The 18,445-nt window shown below is 39.7% G+C and overlaps 2 protein-coding genes across 2 annotated transcripts; one reads left to right on the forward strand and one right to left on the reverse strand.

The window, feature by feature from the left end:
* The first annotated feature begins 4,460 nt into the window (after positions 1-4,460).
* On the forward strand, positions 4,461-10,908 carry LOC111331497 (arylsulfatase B). Its single transcript, XM_022936622.2, has 7 exons — positions 4,461-4,783; positions 5,412-5,498; positions 6,065-6,276; positions 7,034-7,248; positions 7,937-8,157; positions 9,253-9,527; positions 9,734-10,908. The coding sequence occupies exons 1-7, from the start codon at positions 4,516-4,518 to the stop codon at positions 9,947-9,949; spliced, it is 1,494 nt and encodes a 497-aa protein (XP_022792357.2). The 5' UTR covers positions 4,461-4,515; the 3' UTR covers positions 9,950-10,908.
* An 81-nt stretch (positions 10,909-10,989) lies between these two features.
* LOC111331078 (uncharacterized) lies at positions 10,990-18,187 on the reverse strand. Its single transcript, XM_088726922.1, has 6 exons — positions 16,200-18,187; positions 15,975-15,999; positions 14,350-14,442; positions 13,884-13,922; positions 13,451-13,498; positions 10,990-12,543 (listed from the first exon to the last, which is right to left on the reverse strand). Exons 1-6 carry the CDS (start codon positions 16,443-16,445, stop codon positions 12,134-12,136), a joined length of 861 nt encoding a protein of 286 aa, XP_088583048.1. The 5' UTR covers positions 16,446-18,187; the 3' UTR covers positions 10,990-12,133.
* Between the last annotated feature and the right edge of the window lie 258 nt (positions 18,188-18,445).

An 18,445-nucleotide genomic window follows, 5' to 3' on the forward strand; every position in this document is an offset into this window, starting at 1 on the left:
TTGTGCCCCAGAGGAATTTCAGTTACGAATGCATGAGGCCCTTGAGGGTCTGCACGATGTGTATTGCATAGCTGATGACATCCTCGTCGTGGGCCAAGGCGACACAGTTGAGGAAGCAAACAGAAATCATGATCTCAATGTCCTTGCCCTAATGAAGCGCGCTCGAGACAAGCACCTGAAGTTCAACCCGCAAAAAATTCAGTTTAAACTATCACAGATCACCTTTATGGGCCATGTGATATCCAACCTGGGTGTGACACCAGACCCCAACAAAGTCAAGGCCATCTCTGCTATGCCGGCCCCTACAGATAAGCAGGGAGTGATGCGATTCTGTGGCATGGTGAACTACTTGAATACTTTCTGCCCTAACTTGTCCCCCGTGATCAAGCCCCTGTTTGACCTCACAAAGCAGGATCGTGACTTCATCTGGTCAGACATACACCAGGAAGCATTTGCCCAAGCAAAGCGTCTCATTACCAGTGCCCCATGCCTCGCTTACTTTGACAACAACAGGCCAGTCACCCTCCAAGTGGATGCCTCACAAGGAGGGCTTGGGGGAGCCCTCCTCCAGCCTAATGATTCCGGAGACCTTCAACCAGTCGCTTACACATCCTGCACCCTTCGCCCCAATGAAGAACTCTGGGCTCAAATTGAAAAAGAATGCCTTGCTATAGTGTCGGCCTGTGACAAGTGGGACCTCTGGATTTACGGCCGCGAAGTGAACGTCCACACAGACCACCAACCCTTAGAAACAATATTCAAGAAGCCTCTACACTCAGCACCTCGCCGCCTCCAGAAAATGCTGATGCGGCTGCAACGGTACAAAATCAAAGCCACATACAAGAAAGGCACGTCACTCATGCTGGCGGACACTCTCTCGAGGGCCCCTCTCCCCACCATCAACGACTCAAAACAGACCAATTTTGAGATCTTCAGACTTAACATCGACAGCGACATCAAAAACCCCAGGGTCACTTCCGAGACTCTGAATGACATCATATCTGCAACTGCGAATGACCCCACCCTCTGTCGCCTGATCAGGGTCATAACCACAGGCTGGCCTTCAAGAAAATCGGAACTTACCCACAGCTTACACCCCTATTGGAACTTCAGGGAAGAACTAACCCATCAAGATGGGGTAATCTACAAAGGAACGCAAGTACTTATCCCGCTGGCAAAAAGAAACGCCATCCTACAAAAGGCTCACGCTGCCCACTTCGGAGCGGAATCAAACATCCGTCTCTGTAAGGACACTGTCTTCTGGCCAGGCATGAAGTCTGATATTCGCGAAACATGCCGTTCATGTGGGAAATGCGCACAGTTCCAATTACAGAATGCCAAGGAACCCATGAAGTCCCAGCCTATACCAGAGTACCCTTGGCAGTTTATCAGTCAAGATCTTTGTGCGTTTGAATCGAGTACCTACCTCGTCACAACCGATCACTATTCAGACTTCATCGAGGTTGATGAACTGGAAAACACCTTATCTGCCACTATTGTGGCCAAAACTGAAGCACATTTTGCTCGACATGGTGTTCCAGAAACGATTTTAACTGATAATGGACCACAATTTATTGCATCCGATTTTGAGCGGCTCTGCCACAGATACCAGACAAACCATGTCACAAGCTCACCATACTGGCCCAAGGGGAATGGAAAATCAGAGGCATCAGTAAAAATCGTAAAACGCATCCTGAAAAAGTCTGGAAAAACCGGCCTGCATGAAGCCCTTCTTGTATACAGAAACACCCCCCAAGAGGGCCATCTCTTGAGCCCAGCACAAAGGAGTATGGGACGCCGCATCCGCGGACTCCTACCTATATCTACGGAGCTCTTACTACCCAGCGACCATACTACTGACACAGTCCAGGGAGCCATCGCAGCTAAGCGAACTAGGGCTAAACAACATTATGACATAACTGCTAGTAACCCTCTACCTTCGTTAAATATCGGTGACTTTGTCTACGCCAAACCGTCCCCCCATCACAAGTCTGGCCCTTGGCTCTACGGTCTGGTGACCGCCATTCCGGCCCCACGCTCCTACATTGTGGAAACACCCGCAGGGTTAACCAGACGGAACCGGGCACACCTGCGCCCTGCGGCGCCACCACCTCCTGGTGCTCTAGTCCCAAGGTCGTGGTTAGATAAGCTACCTCCTAGTCCTACGCCGACGGCAGAATCCCCACCATGCCAACCACCCATCTCACACATTACTCAACCAGCCCACCCACCACCTCTTTCACCCACAATGCAACCACCTACCTCAAGTGCCATGCCAGTGCCGACTGCTGAAGTGGAAGCACCCGACCACCCTATTCCAATACCATTAGCACCTATCACCGACGAACCAAGCTTATGCCATCGCCCAAGCCCCATCGCCGAGGAGAGCCACACAAACAAACCTGTCACAAAAACTCGTTCGGGCCGTGTTTGCAAACCCCCTATCCGTTTGAACTTATAACTACCTCCCCGACTAATCATCAATGACACTGTTGCTGTTGGAGATTCATTTTATTACTGCTCAGTTTAACCTTGTTTTTTTTTTCCCTCTATTTTTTTTTCTTTTTTTTTCCTTCCCCCTTCGTTGCTCGATGTGCGTAAAGACACTCTTCATTTGGGGGCATTGTTGTTTCCCCCTAGCTGTGGCGGAGACTTTTTTTCGCCGACCCGTCACTGACTGTTTTGTTCAGTTATAGTTTCAAAAAAAAAAAAAAAAAAAAAAAAAAAGAAGGAAGAGAGATGTTAGGGTGCGCGATGCACTCTGGACTACTCAATAAAGACACACGAGTTCTCATCCAATATGGCGTCCTGTATTGCATAATAACTAGCACACATTATGCAGCCTTTGCTTGCAGACAATCAACTCCAAAACAGGAAACAAATCCACCAGATAACCTTGTAAAGGAGAAGGCACCTTTTTCACATCCATGTATTCTTTACAAACTCCAAAGATCATTTTTTTGGCCACCTTCATTTGGTTAAGGTTCAACAATATTGGTGTGTCAAAGGATTTCTAAAACAGAAGCCAAAGAAAGAGAGCAAGAGAAAAATTAAACAACAAAATTAACATGAAAAATACATCTGATATAACTGAGGTTTAAAAATATTAGCTATTATCATAGTAATAGTAAATAATAATGAGACTTGCACTTCTTCTACCACTTTCAAGCATTAAATTTGTTACTGTGGAACTGCTTCCAAGTTGGGATAAATTAGATATGAGTGCAGACATATCCTTTCCAAAAGAAGCCTCTTAAGATTGATAACTAATAACAGACCTTACTTACCCCTGTCCTTCCAAGTTTGGTGATATTGATTACAGCTTGCCAAGTATTACCAGATACCCTTGCCTTGGTCTTGAAATATAATAGCACCCAATCTGGAACTCGGAGGCTTTCCACGTATAAGGAAAATGTTTCATCACCAACAAGCTCTTCCACCGTCCGTTTAACTCCTTTCTTTAGGGCCACATCTTCCACAACCTCATTTACAATAGCCTTGGCCTCAGGATCGCCAAAAGCACACATGCTGGAAAGCACCGTTGATAAATTTTTTCGGCTCCTTTAAAAGATACCTTGTGCATCTTGGAGAACGCGCGGCTACCACTTTTCTTAATAAGGAAAGTCTTTTCTGAGGTCTCCAAATCACTCCTTTCATAAATCTCCTTTAGATTAGGAGAACTAAGACTGCCACTGTTTGGAGGAGTCAAATGAACCGAGACAGGCATTTCTTTCGTACTAGCTAGGCGGAGTGTTGAATTGAGGGGTCATTGTAAGGCGCCGAGCTGCACGTGGTCGCTCGCAATTCAAGTCGTTGCCGTCTCCCTTGAGGGAACTCAAATCCAAGCCATCCAAAAATTCTTTAACTTTATAAATCGCGGCGGATCCTCCTTCTTCAGAACCTCTTTTTTCCCTCAGAATAACCGATACAAGCCCAAAAGACGAGCAAACAACTTCAAATGCGCTGGAATTTTTCTTGTTGACGAAGGGGCGCCCATCGAGAAGCCGAAGTTTGTCGCTTTCAATTCGGCAGAAATCTTCTGGAAAAGTTGTCAGGATCGGCGATCGCTTAAAATATTGCAGAGGAGTAATTCCACAAAATTCTGTTGTGAGCACATACCAGTAACTATGCTCGCTTAATGCATCACTGACGACGCGAGAGAAGGTCGAAAAACCTTTCCTCGGCGCCATTTTTGGGGTAAATAACTAAGAAAACTACATGCACTACAAAGCAATCTGGGAAAAAAAAAAAAAAACATTGTCCAGATCCAAATACCGACACTGTCCAGATCCAACCGAATGGGGCGCTAACGATATTAACCACGCAAACGCTGACATAAAAACCACATATTTAATTGGATTAGAACCCCTGGGGAGTTTGATGTGTACTTCCAGTGCAGACGATTTGCGTCCCCTCATGACTGTCAACCGTCAACCACATAAAAAGGAAATAACGCGACATTGCGTGACTAATTAATCAAAAGCGACATTCAGCTGTGAAAGATTTTCGACGACGATGAAGTTCTCCGTGAATTTTTTTATTTTCGTTACTCTGACGAATCTTCACATATTCGTCTCCTCAGCTGCATCTAAACCTAATATTTTGTTTGTTTTGGTGGATGATCTTGGATGGAGTGACGTAGGCTTCCATGGTTCGAAAATTCAAACTCCAAATGTTGACAAGTTGGCAAACGAAGGAGTCATTCTGGATAGTTATTACGTTCAACCGATTTGTTCTCCAACAAGAGGAGCGTTGATGTCCGGAAGATACCCGATACATCTTGGTTGGTGTGATTTCAGTTTGCTGTGGATTTTAAACTAATTTTTAATACTATTGTGCCAATCTATAAAGTGGGAAGGCGATATTTCCTACAATTTTCCATTTCTATTTTTTTAAACATCATGTGACGATCAGCATGTCACTTTCACTCCGGGACTAGTCTGCAATAGATTCACCACCTGCACAAAATTTTTATTTTTCTGCTTAACAAATGCTGATTTCAGCTTTCACACAAGAAACAAACATAAGTACATGTGTAGAACTCCTTTCTCAAAGTGAATGATGCGATAGACCAACCGAAATAAACGTTCATATTATATTTTATACCCCAAAAGTGATTTTTAATCTTGCGACGTCGTATATATTGGTTATTTATTTGGTATTCACTGTAATAAGTTAACCCCTTTGCAGTTAACAAATGTATATTATATTTAGATGTAGATTTATTTTGCAAACTCTAGAGATTCTTTTTTGCGCAAGGAAGTTAAAAATTAGCAGAATGGAAAGTTAAAAGTTGATAATTCAAAAAGCTCTAATGTCAACATGTAAACTATGGTTCGTGCAATCATTGCAGAAGTAGTTAAGAGAATTCATATTGCAGTGTAGAGGTAGAAAGATTTGTTTCTTTGCAGGAATGCAGCATGGAATTGTTCATACTGGGTGTCCATTTGGTCTGCCTTTGAATATCACCACACTACCACAAAAACTCAAAGAAGTTGGTAAGAATTTGGACTCGAGATTACAACCTTTTCTCTAGAGTTTTGTGTACAATTTTGGTAGTACGAACTCTAAATGACCTAATAGTATAACTGTTTATTCGGTGAAGCCCTTGAATTTAAAATTCAAAACTGGGTTGCGTTTGATAAGTTTATATAGTTGTTTCTTTAAGTTGGCAATTAATTCATTTTATCTAGTTGATTAATTATTAGTTGAACACATTTCAGAGGTAGTAGAGAAAGGTTAGGGGTGTATAACAAACTAGCAAAGCTTATCAGTTGGCAACCATGCACAAGAAGGTAGTTGTTTAGGAAAAACTCCTAGAACACATTATTCTGCTAAGCATCAACCCTTTGATATGATTTTTGGAAAGATTAAAACCAATTTTCTACTGTAGTAGAGAAAATTTATGTTCCAAAACATAGAGGTACTCCAAATTTTAATTTATAGAAGTTTAAAGGCCTTCCCCACTCCTGCCCTGTTCCCCTGCTCTGCTGCCTATAGGTATATTTTGTTAAGTAAATTTCTCATTAAAATACAAAGGGGTTGTCCTCATTTTTTTTTTCAGGATACAGCACCCACATGATAGGCAAGTGGCATCTTGGTTTCTACAACTGGGAGAGTACCCCTACCTACCGTGGCTTTGATACCTTTTATGGGTTTTACAATGGAGCAGAGGATCATTACACGCATGTTATAAGTCATTTTCTTGATTTCAGAGACAACAAAGAAATTGTCAGGGATATGAATGAGACTTACTCTGTTAATGCTTTTACAAAGGTGAATCATGTGTGTTTTAGAAAAATTGGCAAATGTTAGCATTCAAAGATGCCTTATCATACATAATTTAAATTTAAAAATTTCCAAGTCTGCTTAACAGTATCTGTTATTATTATGTCAAATTTGGATGGGTGCATGGAAACAGCCTTCAATTAAGACACTTTTGATGCAAAAGTGGTGTTGCAAGTGCACCTGCAGTAATTACTTCATTTCTATCTTTTTTAAAATGTTTTGTCCACAATGTTCACTTAATAGAAGATATTCTATATATAAGGCTAAAAGATTAAGAAAAAATTATAAAAATGTTTAAACCAAACGTTTTCGGCTGTTTGCCATCATCGTTGCCCTGATGATGGCAAACAGCTGAAAATGTTTGGTTTAAACATTTTAAAATGGTTTGTTTCAAAGAATATCAGCATGTAATTTCTAAAATGTTTTGTCCATAATGTTCGCTTCATAAAAGATATTCTATATACAAGACTAAAAGATCAGGAAAAAAATTATTAAAATGTTTAAACCAAGCGTTTTCGGCTGTGTGCCATCATCATTGCCCTGATGATGGCAAACAGCCGAAAATGTTTGGTTTAAACATTTTAGAATGTTTTGTTTCATAGAATATCGGCATTCAATTTCTGTGTTTTCTTCAAGCCATAAGTTGATTGATATGAGATAGTGCTACACTAAAGAAAGAACATCAAACATTATTATCATCACTATCTGTATGAATTACCTTTGTCGTTGATTAATACTTTTTCAGCGAGCTGAGCAAATTGTCAAATCACATGATGCCCAAAATGGTCCTCTTTTCCTTTACATGGCATTCCAAAATGTCCACTCTCCAGTCCAAGCTCCCAAACAACATGTGGACAAGTACTCCTTTATAAACGACACAATAAGACGGAGCTATGCTGGGATGGTGGATATCATGGATGAAGCAGTTGGTAATATAACAGGTGCATTCAAGGAAGCCGGGTATGTGGGTATATTCTTTTGCCATGCATGAGACATTTCCAACCATAATTGTTTTGCTTCACACAAGAAATATTGGTAGGCCATGCAAGGGAGGGGAAATCTCAATGATAACATGAATGGTAATTTTTGAGAACAGAAACTTTGAATTTTCTGGTTCTTCATGAGTTGAGGTACAGAATTGGGTAAGATCAATTGTAGTCAAGGTATTTACAATGGCCAGTGGTAGGTTTAACTTGTTCTTGAGAGGAAAGAAAGCAAATTAGTTGCTTAGTTTGAAAGCAAAACCCTTCTTTTGTCTTTACTTGTCCTTATGAGATGTTTCAAGGAGGTGGTAAAAAGAGAGGATACATAAAGGTGGTATATAAATGACAGAAATGGAGAGTAACTCACGTCATATTGTAGGGAGTTCAATACTTTCGTGTGATTGTAGCACAGGACACCTTTCTGAGATGACGAAGTGGTGAATGTTTATTTTTGTATTTGTTTACTTTTATTAGTGGTTATTTTTTAGGGGATAAATCTTGTGATTAGTGTGGAGGGCTTCCATATTAATATAAAAGCTAGTAAAGAGGATACGAAACTGTGAAATATCCTAGAGGAATAACATAATATTCTGAAGTTAACAGACTGTACATGTTTGTTGGTGTCAACTGGGTCTAGAATTTGCTTAATTTCTTCCTCTTTAAAGGTTATGGGACAACACGTTGATGATCTTTAGTACTGACAATGGTGGGGTGCCAAAAAATGGTGGCTATGACTACCCCCTGAGGGGACAGAAGGACACTCTGTGGGAAGGAGGAGTCAGAGGGGTGGGGTTCGTACATGGAAAAATGCTATCTAGGAGTGGGGTGAAATCTACCGGGCTGATTCACGTGACCGATTGGTATCCAACATTGGTCAATCTTGCTGGTTAGTAATCTGTTCACCCTGTCCTTAACCGATTTCTAACTGTAGATAAAGCGAGCGAACTGAGTGCGCAAGGACTAGCGCGTAACGTGCGAGGGTGTGCTTTAGATGCGGGAGCTAGAAAAAAAAGTTTCGGCTAGAATTAATTGCTTCTGGGAACAAATTGTTTTTTTGCAAAACAACTGCAGCATTTTCCGTCGCCGCTTTAAGCATCATATTTAGCGAGATGTGGTTTACACGTTAAATGCAAAACGGACCCTTCACAGTCCTCTTGCACGCTTGCTTCGTTCGCTGACTCGAATCTCGCTGAGCCTTGGAACATCCTACCAGGTTAGAAATTATTGGAACGTTGTTGGTCACTGTTCAGCTAAGATCTTAAAGAAGAAAATAAACTTAAAACCAAGGTTAGACTAACCGTTTCACGCAGAAGGATCATTGCTTTCGATAGTTAGGCAGCTACGAAATCAGGCGTGTCTAATCACACTTTCTTGAACTTTGCCACAAACGCAGTGCAGGCCTGTCCAAACGTATCCGGGTATTTTTGAAGAGGGAAGATTTTTTATCTTCGTTTGAGCAAATTGCCCGTCCACATGAAGTCTATTCGGATCTTTTGGCGTCCTTCCTCATATATCCGCTAACAAGATGGAAAGTCAGATAAGGGCAATATTGAAGCAACCTCTATCTAATAAGGGAGACAGAATGGAGGGGTAAAACTGAGTGAAAATATTTTACTATTATTATAACTGTTTTTTTTTTGTTATCTTGATCATTACTATTATTATTATCATTTGAATTAACACTGTTTTTATTATCATAATAATAATTATTATTATTATCATTAGTTATTTTTAGTTTCTTTAAACTACTAGCTTGTCTCCTTCGTTCTGACGAGGGGCTAACGCTCGAAACGTCAGCTTTGAAACCCTTTGCGGTGTCCAATTCTAATTATCAACTCTGTTGATAAAACCAGATTACCTACGCAACGAACTCGAGGGAGCATGACCTGACATTCCAAATAACCGCTGCCAAAAAATTAACAATAAAAATGCGTCTAGTTAAGTAAATGAAGTACGGTGTTCAGTCTATTTCCGTGTTTAGGTGGTTATCTTAATGACGAAGATCTGCCCCTTGACGGTCATGACGTATGGAAAACCATTTCAAATGGCGAAGCTTCTCCGCGTACAGAGATCCTTCACAATATAGACAGTCCCTCTTTCCCCGACACAGAACTTGGTTTTGCCTACCAGGGCATAGGTCTCCGTGTAGGAGACATGAAACTTCTCATGGGAGTTCCCAATATTTCATACTTCATCCCTCCGGAAGAAAGAAATATTTCTGAGGTGAACTCCGTGACCGACCAGGATTTGAATGATGTAAGTGTAGGATCATGAACATTTAAAAATGTCAAATTCTCCAGCAGGTCCATTTATGGTCAAAAATGCATTTGAAATTTCATCGGCACTCCTTTTTCTTGGAGCTGACTCATAAAACTGTGTTTTTTATATGCACATGTGTGACTTTATTTCTTGTGTCTGAATGATGTGTTGAACTGAATGAGTAATTTCCTAATTCAATTTAGCCCCCAGTTCCCACTATCAATGTTGCGCTGTTCAACGTCACCGCTGACCCGTATGAGAAGAATGACCTCAGCAAAAAGTTCCCAGATAAGGTGAAGGAGCTTCAAGATCGATTGGAGTATTACATGAAGGGGTTAGTGCCGCCTGCTAACAAGCCAAGTGACCCAAAAGCAAGGAGAGTAGCAAGGGAGAATGGAGCATGGACTCCGTGGATGTGAAAAATCAACGAAATGGAACGACTTACACTAATTATTATGCACGTGATCCTTGCACTGAACACCATAATTTTCATTAATTTTTTGGGTAACCACACTAGCGGTTCTCGGAGTAGAAGCGAGGCTTGGTTTGCAAACAATCATGTGACAAAAATGAATTTTCACAAAATCTGCACGAAAAAAAAATTTCTGTTTTCATTTCACGTAGGAATTTAATTAAGAATCACTTTATGAAAGTGGTCCAAATTTCATAGTAATTTGGATATATCAACAAAGTTGAAATGGTAAATTGGCCACCGTAACGATTACAAGAGCTGACGTTTCGAGCGTTAGCCCTTCGTCGGATCGAATAGAGGAATTGTGGGTTGTGCGTGCTTTTAAAGGCAGAAAATGGAGCTACCTTATTGGTGGGAACATGGCAACGACAAAAACAAGAATAAATTAGTGGAATGAAGAGCGTTCGTTGATCCCTTTGGGATTTAGACTGCCGGTTTGAAAGATGAGCTTTTGTTCAAGATTTTTACGGCTTTCCGTGCTACCTAAGTGTAAGGAAAGACCGCAGATTGCCATATGAACGCAATTTCATTGAACGCAGTCTATCGATCACTGAATTGATAATTCGTGCAAAGGTATATAATACACCGACCCCAACTGACAATTGGTAAGATGAGTTTTCTTTGACCGAGTGTAATTAACGAAAGGCTAAGCTTTTAATGTCAAATAAAATACAGCAATTGTCAAACTGCTTTTAGATTTCACCATTCAGTGGCCAAAATTTCACAGAGCATAGTCTATAAATCAGTGAATTGCGGATTTGTGACTGAGTGAAATGTCTTTTTATGTCAAATAAAATACAAGTTGTCAAACTGTTTTAGAATCCACCATTCAACACTGGGGATAAAGCTAGATTGGAGGAAGGAAAGGAAGCAAGGAGGCAATAAAAGAATAAATCGTTCATGTAACTACTGGTGCTGTTTTTTGTTCATTTTCTTACTGATCGAAAAACGGATATGTTTAATCTCAGAAGAACTAGAGGGCAACTCTGATTTTTAACAAACTGTTTATTGGTCGTATTTACAGATCAGTTTTTATTCAGTCATAGTTTTAATGACTCGTCGGCTACAAGTTATATTTATGCCTTTGCTACCTGTTCTCACTAGTTTGTTAATTATCTCGTACCCAGGACAGCGTGACGCATACCGTGGGAACGACATAGACACCTCGTTACCACGCTAGGCGAGTTTGCCTGGTTACTTAGTTGCTGTATGTACAATTATTTTTTTCAATCGAGTGTCGAAAGTAATTCGGGATCACATTGCTTTTGCATTACTTTGCTCTGTGGTTGGTCAAGAAAACTCGCGCCATTTTCTTAACCAATCAGATGTAAGACGGAAACCGAATGGCGACTTTGTCTTGTTCGTTTTTCTGGCGCTTCCGAAGAGACATGGAGTTTTAATCGGCTCTTCGTGATTATTTTTTCATTCGTTCTAATTGGTTTTTGTTTTGGTTTTTCGACAATCAATTAAAACTTACTCTTTTCTAAAGGATTACATATTTACATAAATAGCGGCAAAATTACAATCAACGACTCCAGCCTATTAAACCTTTAACTCCCAAGATCTGCCTGTTAATTCTCCCCTCTAACTGCTACACATTTCCTTGTAAATTGGTCACGAGAATTTGGTGTTCAGACAAGGTAACAACTTCTACCTGATAAGTTTGAGTATTCTCATTACCTGTTTGCAGGATCATGTATGGATATTATAGGGAGAAGTTACTGGTTGATCACTTCGAGGAGTTCAAGGGTTAACTTAAGTGAGAACAAATAACAGAACTATAGAACTACAATCATCGATTTCTATAAATCCAAAGAGCTTGCAAAGTCGAATGTTTAACATTTGTTAGTTCCATTCTTTCCCCTTTCACTGCAAACTTTACAGACTGATTTCACGGATAATACCCTTCACATTATAGTCTGATTGAGAACGATAATCAAGTTTGACAAGCTCTTTAGGTTTTGTCGTCTTTGTTAATAACTTCATATTAACGCCGAGAAATAATTCCTCTCTCCTACAGGAGAGTGTTCAGTAAAATTACTTCCATAAAGAATTTTGCAGCCGTTATCCATCCTTTCTTAAAATGGCGGTAGAAATGGAAGCCACGTTCATCTGGATCTGTGGTTTTTGCTTAACTCACCAAAAAGGCTCCAAAATTGTCTTCTGTTTTTCTGGAGCCTGAGTTATAATTTGGAAAAAGCTTTTCGTGGGTTACTTTGACATTTTCCTCAGTTTTGAACACGACTTGAACAGATAATTTAGTGTTCCCGGGTATCTTTAGTAATCGCGATATGTGAACAGTCCCAAAATATATATCGCGGCTGTCATTTGAGGGTATCGGTGTGAAAGACATTAGCGCAGGATGTCCTGTGGCAGAGACATTTACGACTTTAACCGCGGTTATTTTCTCACTCACTCTGAGATTCAAATAAACTGAATACCAGCCCCCTAATGTAAAGAGGAGTTCTTTGTCTCGACGCGACTTGATTTTGTTGGGTTGTAGTGGATCGTATGAGTGCCAATGTAACAGAGTTGGACTGCCTGAAAGAAAAAAGGCGTTTCGAATTGAACGATACCATGTATGTCTTAAGGGAAAACTGTGTGTCTTCTCTTAACCCTCCAACTGCCAGGATCTGATCGTTAATTCTCCTCTCTTGACCCTACACATTTCCTTGTAAATCGGTTACGAGAATTTGGTGTCAGATGAAGTTTGAGTATTCTCATTACCTGTCTGCTGTACTGATGTATGAATATTATAGGGAGAAGTTACGTGTTAATCTCTTCTGGGATCTAAAGGGTCAAGAGACTGCTCGTTATTTATCGCCTGACGGAGGGGAGGGCTGGAGGTTTTTATTTGATAATAGAAATGTATGAATCTTAACACATTCTTTCTTTCATCAAGGCTTGTTTATTACATCGCTCGCAGCGCCTGTGGGCAAGATGAAGCGAATCCTGTGTTCTGATTGGCTACCCGGGCGGCCAAGATGGGCCCATCTTGCCCGCTCGGGATTGCCCGCATTGATCCCGCGTATGAAAAAAGTTGAATTAGAACTATGTTCGTAATTCTTGGAAAATTTCGGCGATGGAAACGCAAAAAGCGGCAGAAGATAGTCAAAACAAAGAAAACAGAAACAACTCTCGTGAGTTTGTTGTGCTACAAACACAGTTGGCTTTCTTTCCTGGCTCTCGAAGTAAACAAGTCATTCTTAATTCTAAATAAAGCGAAATCTTTTTGCAATATAATAAATCCTTTATTAACCAAGCTTGTTCGGTCAAAATGGCTGGATATTGGCTGAGTTCTTTTTTTGCATTTTTCATGGACCGAGACGAAGTCGAGGTCCATAAAAATGCAAAAAAAAGAACTCGGCCAATATCCAGCCATCTTGAAAGAACAAGCTTGGTTAATAACGTATATATATCAGTTCTTACATATCATGGATAACAGTACCGTTTATACCGTGCTGGCCAAGGATAATAGTAGACATGTGCATGAATGCTGATAAAGAAAAAAATAATTTTCAGATAATACAGATGATACGCATAACCATCAATTAAGGTTTTAAAATGTCTTCAAGCCTGTAAATTTACAGCGACTCTCGGAAATCGGATCTCATTTCAAACCAGAAATCCTGTGGTATGATCGGCTACCAAAGGGTTCTGTGTATTTCCTCTGTATACTGGTCTCAAAGCTAACTTAGGGTCTGCCTAAAGGTTATATCTTTTCTGTGCTAACTGACGCGTGTAGACTTCAAATGATCAATTATCCACTGAAGCAGTGTAAGGTTCTGCCATATCGATTAAACATATCACTTATAATACAGCCTTAGCTGTTTCGAGCTTCCATTGTCGTACAAAGAAGAGATAACGACTTGTCTACATACCTTTTGGTTGGCATTTCCTTACCGAAGTGCAATTTAATCCTAAATTGCGGAAAAAGAAGAGGATACATTAGGAATCTGTTTTGTATGATATACATGCAGTGCGCGGGCGTTTTTCAGCTCGTTGTGAGAAATGAAAATTCATCATAAGCAGTTTATTGTTGCTGAGTACACAAGGTGTGCATCTCGTAATGTTTCGTTTCGTCTCTAAAAACCTAATGGTGTGCAACCAAACAAACACAATGTATTTATTTCATGTTGCCTTACTGAAATCCCGAGTGACACCGGCCAAACTGTGATTTTCTTTTCGATACAAGCTGTATTTTATTGGTCGGAAAACCCTAATTGGGCCTGATTTTTACCTGCTCACAGTAACCTAGAATCGGTCGGCCCTGTGCTTTTTAGAGTTGTCTGATTTGACCCATTTGAACAATAAAATTAAATTAAATCAGTAAGGCGGAATGCATACCTTCTTCAGCAGTTTTGTGTCTTTTCATACAGCGCTCAAACGAGTGACAACAGTTACTGTGATTTTTATGCTTCCTGTGTCCTGTGTGACAAACTAGAATGATACAATTTTATCCTCACAGTAGGAAATCAAACGTTTGAATTGGTACGGAATAATAGATACAGAGCATACCTTCTACATTTTTTATCCGTTTTTTGTACCTTAAATGACAATTAAGATTTCTACGTTTACTTGGATTGTGCAAAGAATAACGCTGGTTAAGATCGATAGATACTTAAGTGTGATCAAGTATCTTAACATGGGCTCCTCCAAACAAACTGCACAAAGGACTGATTACTCGATAACTTTTGAAGACTCGCATTTTTTTGGTTAAATCACACTCGTGACACGAAGAACAAATACCTTTCTTTCACATCTTTCTTAACGCGCTATCGAGCTAAAATAATGCGCCATATTGTCTCTATCTACCCTTAGCATATGGTCATTTGTAATGTTAGTAGATGGAAAGTGAGGGGCGGCTTTCTTCGAATCTGCTTTGCGTTGACCGAGGGAAAGTGATTCCCTGAAAGGTATTTCTTCATCAATACAGGATGTTTTCGAGTGTTTTTTTTTTTAATTCTTTTATTATTCATTGCTTTCAACAACTGATCTTATCACGGTGAAAAAAATTGTCGTTTCCTTCCTTCCGACGCAAAATCTTTCAACGAGCGTTACCGCCAGCTGAAGTCGCGTTTCTAAAAGGAAAAAGTTACGGATTCTTGTACCAGGAGGTCGATGATAGCCCGTGTTCTATCAAAGCTGGCTGCAAACCAACAAAAATTAATACTAAGATCCGATTCACATCAAATTGCAATATCGAAGAGGCCTCCAGACCTTTGGTAATCTTATTATGGGCCAGAAAAAGAAACCGGCTTTCCGGTGTAATTCCCGGTGAGAACGGCGTTCAAGAGGTCTTCTGGGCATGCTCAGCTATGATATTGGTGTCGTATTTCAATGATAGTGGATTGAGGGGCGCTTGAAATACTTAGACTCAACTGCCGTGTTAATTTTTTTCGATCTCATGGTGCACGAATATTATCTTTAAATGAAACTGGGAGTCAAAGAAACCCTACTTCCCGCTCAATTGAGTTCGTGGCTAAGTAGCTTTGTCTCACACAGTATGCGCTGGAAAAAAATCAAAATAAGACATTGTTGAAAATCTTTACAGGAAAAAAAAAACATTAATAGTGTTGTGCAAGCCTTTTTTATCTTATCATGACCTTATCCTTTCACCTAACACATGAAACTGAATGACTTGTTCGTACACTCCGTTTTATTCAAAACACGGAAGTAGGGCAACAAGTCCAGCCATCGTGCAATAAATTTAACATAATCACGTATTTTGTTAACTAAAGAGATCTTCGTTGTTTACGATCACGCTTACAGAGCATGCGTGAAAAGTAAACAGCTGAAAAAGCTTAAAGATGTCTAATAAGACAACACGGATCTATTTCTGACCAAAGGTCGGGGACAGAGAACTACTAGTTGACTCTCGAACGTGAACTCGCCGACGTGCTTTAATTAGCCCACTCACCGACGATCGAAATTAAAATTATGCAAAAATAACCATAAATATCATTACTTACGATTACTCCTTCGGAGACGGGAGATCTACATAATACAAAACAGAAGAAGGTTGGATAAATTGTAGTTAGAATTTTATCGATGTCAAGAGACTAGACAATAACTTTTTGGGACTGCGTAAAGTTTGAGCAGTCACACGTTGTTAGTTTGCCTGGAGAAAGTAAAGAGGCCCATGTTCGCCGGATATTTAAATCTGGAAACTTCCAATACAAGTTGGCTAACTTTACCTCTGTGTTTGAGAGCTCTTCTCTTAAATTTTCGTTTTCTGCCTCTGTTTTGGCTACTTTGGAAGACAATTCCTCCACCATCTTTCTCATTTCTTTCAATTCTGTGGATAACGACTGCTCTATGGAATCTCTTCGGATGAGGACGTACGAATGTATACCAACAGCAATCAGAATTGCTGCGAGCAAAATGCTGATCCATCGAAGAGATTTGCTTTGTTGGAGAGAATATTGTCGTAGTTCACTCATCGCGCTCTGTGTTTCCTTGAAAATGACCCGAGGAGACTGATCCTTTTAACTTTGTAACTCAAGGAAGCTGAAGAATTTCATTTAATTACGATACGTACATCGACAGCTCCGCTGCATACAACTTTGGACACGTGACCAATGTTTATTACACCATCATTTTTGAGTCATGGTTTCATGAGGGCTGCGGACTTCATTTTGACATTCATTTTCACCGAAAGGCGTACGATTTCTTAGAAGTCTATTGCTACCTAAGTATTATTATGCAAAGTGGCTTAATGTTTACTTTTGACTGAGCTACCAAAATATATCAATGCGAGATCAAAACAATAAGTATATCAAATGTAGGACATTGTCAGCTTGTAGTTGTCATCGACCATTTCATTGCACGGTGGATTTTTCTAGTAAACGAATTGAATCACGGAGACTAAGGAAGGAAAAGAGATGCATGATTTCACATTAGCCAACTGCAACCCATTTAATAACACTCAAAGCTCCTTATGCATATCATTACATGTATTGACATTTTGCTTTTCAGTGTTAGAGACCATTGCAAAGTTGTAGAAGGCCAGAAAATCGTCAGTTTATTAAACCAAAACGTTCAGATCAATCACACCAACTAAAAATTTCCAAAGAAGAGTTTGTATTTGACCTTGTCGATTAGCGTAATAAACCGTGGAAAATATCAACCAGAATGGATTCCAGGATTGTGGACGGAGAATCAATTCCACACGAGATCAATTCAAAATTTTGCATGGAAACCACATTATAAACCAGGTAAAAGAGTTACCTATGAGTTGAAGCTTTAAGGCAGAGAAAGGTATTCGAATTTTTGAGATGCTAAATTGAACTGTCGTTGTCGTGAACCTTTCGGAAACTTACTCGGAGTTAATGTACCTACGAGTCATTATTACTTCCTCGAAACCAATCACCGATGAAAGCAGAGTTAATAGAGGGTTCCCTCTATTAATTCTGATGAAAGTTATCAACCTTAATATAGTGGGAATTGCGTTCATAATAGTTTGTAAAGCATATAATTTTAGCACATTTTCTTTCAGTTAACTGTGGATTTTAAAATAACTCCGGGAAAGCGCATACATAGCGGACTGCAAGGGCATTTTCGAATGTATTGCGTTGTTGAGTAATGTAAACAAAAAATACTAGATGGCGTTCAACTGCACATCTAACCCTTCGTTTGATAAATCATTTAAGACCCTAGCTCAGTTCCTGTGAAATCTGTTAAATCTGTACCATAGAAGTTTTATAAAATTTAGCTGTTGGAAGAGAAAACACAAAAGTATAGTAAAAACTTAAAGCTGTGAGCAGTGGTCCGGAAATGGTAAAATTACGTAAATCGCGAGTCCATCGCTTTTACCTTGAAGGAACGTTTTATCGCCTAACGTTCGACGGGCTCCGGATCTAGCTGGTTCCTTCTCACTAAGAATGTCCTAAAACGTAGGAAATGTTATAAATTATAACATATCATGATGAAAGAATTACTTACCTTTGGTCCTACTTGCAAATGAGTTACTATTATTCTGAGGACAATTTTCAGTTCTTTAACCTCATTTCGATTTTATCGCAGTTTCTCACAAAACACTTTTATGACCTCTGAAAAAAACAAACAAACAAACAAAAAAACAGCCAACCATAACTTGAATTGTATAGATGATATATTTTCTTCCATCTCAAACACATCGAGAGAACGTTTAGTCCTTTAAAGGGTGTAACTCTTAAAAAATGAACGGAATCAGGAATTGAAAGTGAAAGTAATTTCTTTATTCAAATAAATGTAACAATGAACTCTTGCGAACCAATCAACGAGCGACGTTTAGTAATTATATTCAACAGATTTCAGTCCACTTCATCAAGTAACTGAGACAGGATCACAATACACCCTGAGTTACTGCTCTAAATTCCTGACAGTTTGCCAAGGCTTTTAATTGCAGTTTTGAGACTTTTTTTGTTTCGATTCAAAATTGGCAAATTCGTGGATTTTCCAT

The sequence above is a fragment of the Stylophora pistillata genome, chromosome 7 (genome assembly GCF_964205215.1).
Source record: "Stylophora pistillata chromosome 7, jaStyPist1.2, whole genome shotgun sequence".
Taxonomy (NCBI): Eukaryota; Metazoa; Cnidaria; class Anthozoa; order Scleractinia; family Pocilloporidae; genus Stylophora; species Stylophora pistillata.

What these genes read in the sequence shown, in the direction of transcription:
- LOC111331497 (XM_022936622.2), top strand. Translation starts at nt 4,516, where the DNA reads ATGAAGTTCTCCGTGAATTTTTTTATTTTCGTTACTCTGACGAATCTT. An exon ending in AAGATACCCGATACATCTTG is followed by an intron (nt 4,784 to 5,411) that starts GTTGGTGTGATT and finishes GTTTCTTTGCAG; the next exon opens with GAATGCAGCATGGAATTGTT. An exon ending in AACATTGGTCAATCTTGCTG is followed by an intron (nt 8,158 to 9,252) that starts GTTAGTAATCTG and finishes TTCCGTGTTTAG; the next exon opens with GTGGTTATCTTAATGACGAA.
- LOC111331078 (XM_088726922.1), bottom strand. Translation starts at nt 16,445, where the DNA reads ATGAGTGAACTACGACAATATTCTCTCCAACAAAGCAAATCTCTTCGA. An exon ending in AAGAGCTCTCAAACACAGAG is followed by an intron (nt 16,000 to 16,199) that starts GTAAAGTTAGCC and finishes TGTATTATGTAG; the next exon opens with ATCTCCCGTCTCCGAAGGAG. An exon ending in TGGCCAGCACGGTATAAACG is followed by an intron (nt 12,544 to 13,450) that starts GTACTGTTATCC and finishes TTTTTCTTTCAG; the next exon opens with GCAGTCCAACTCTGTTACAT.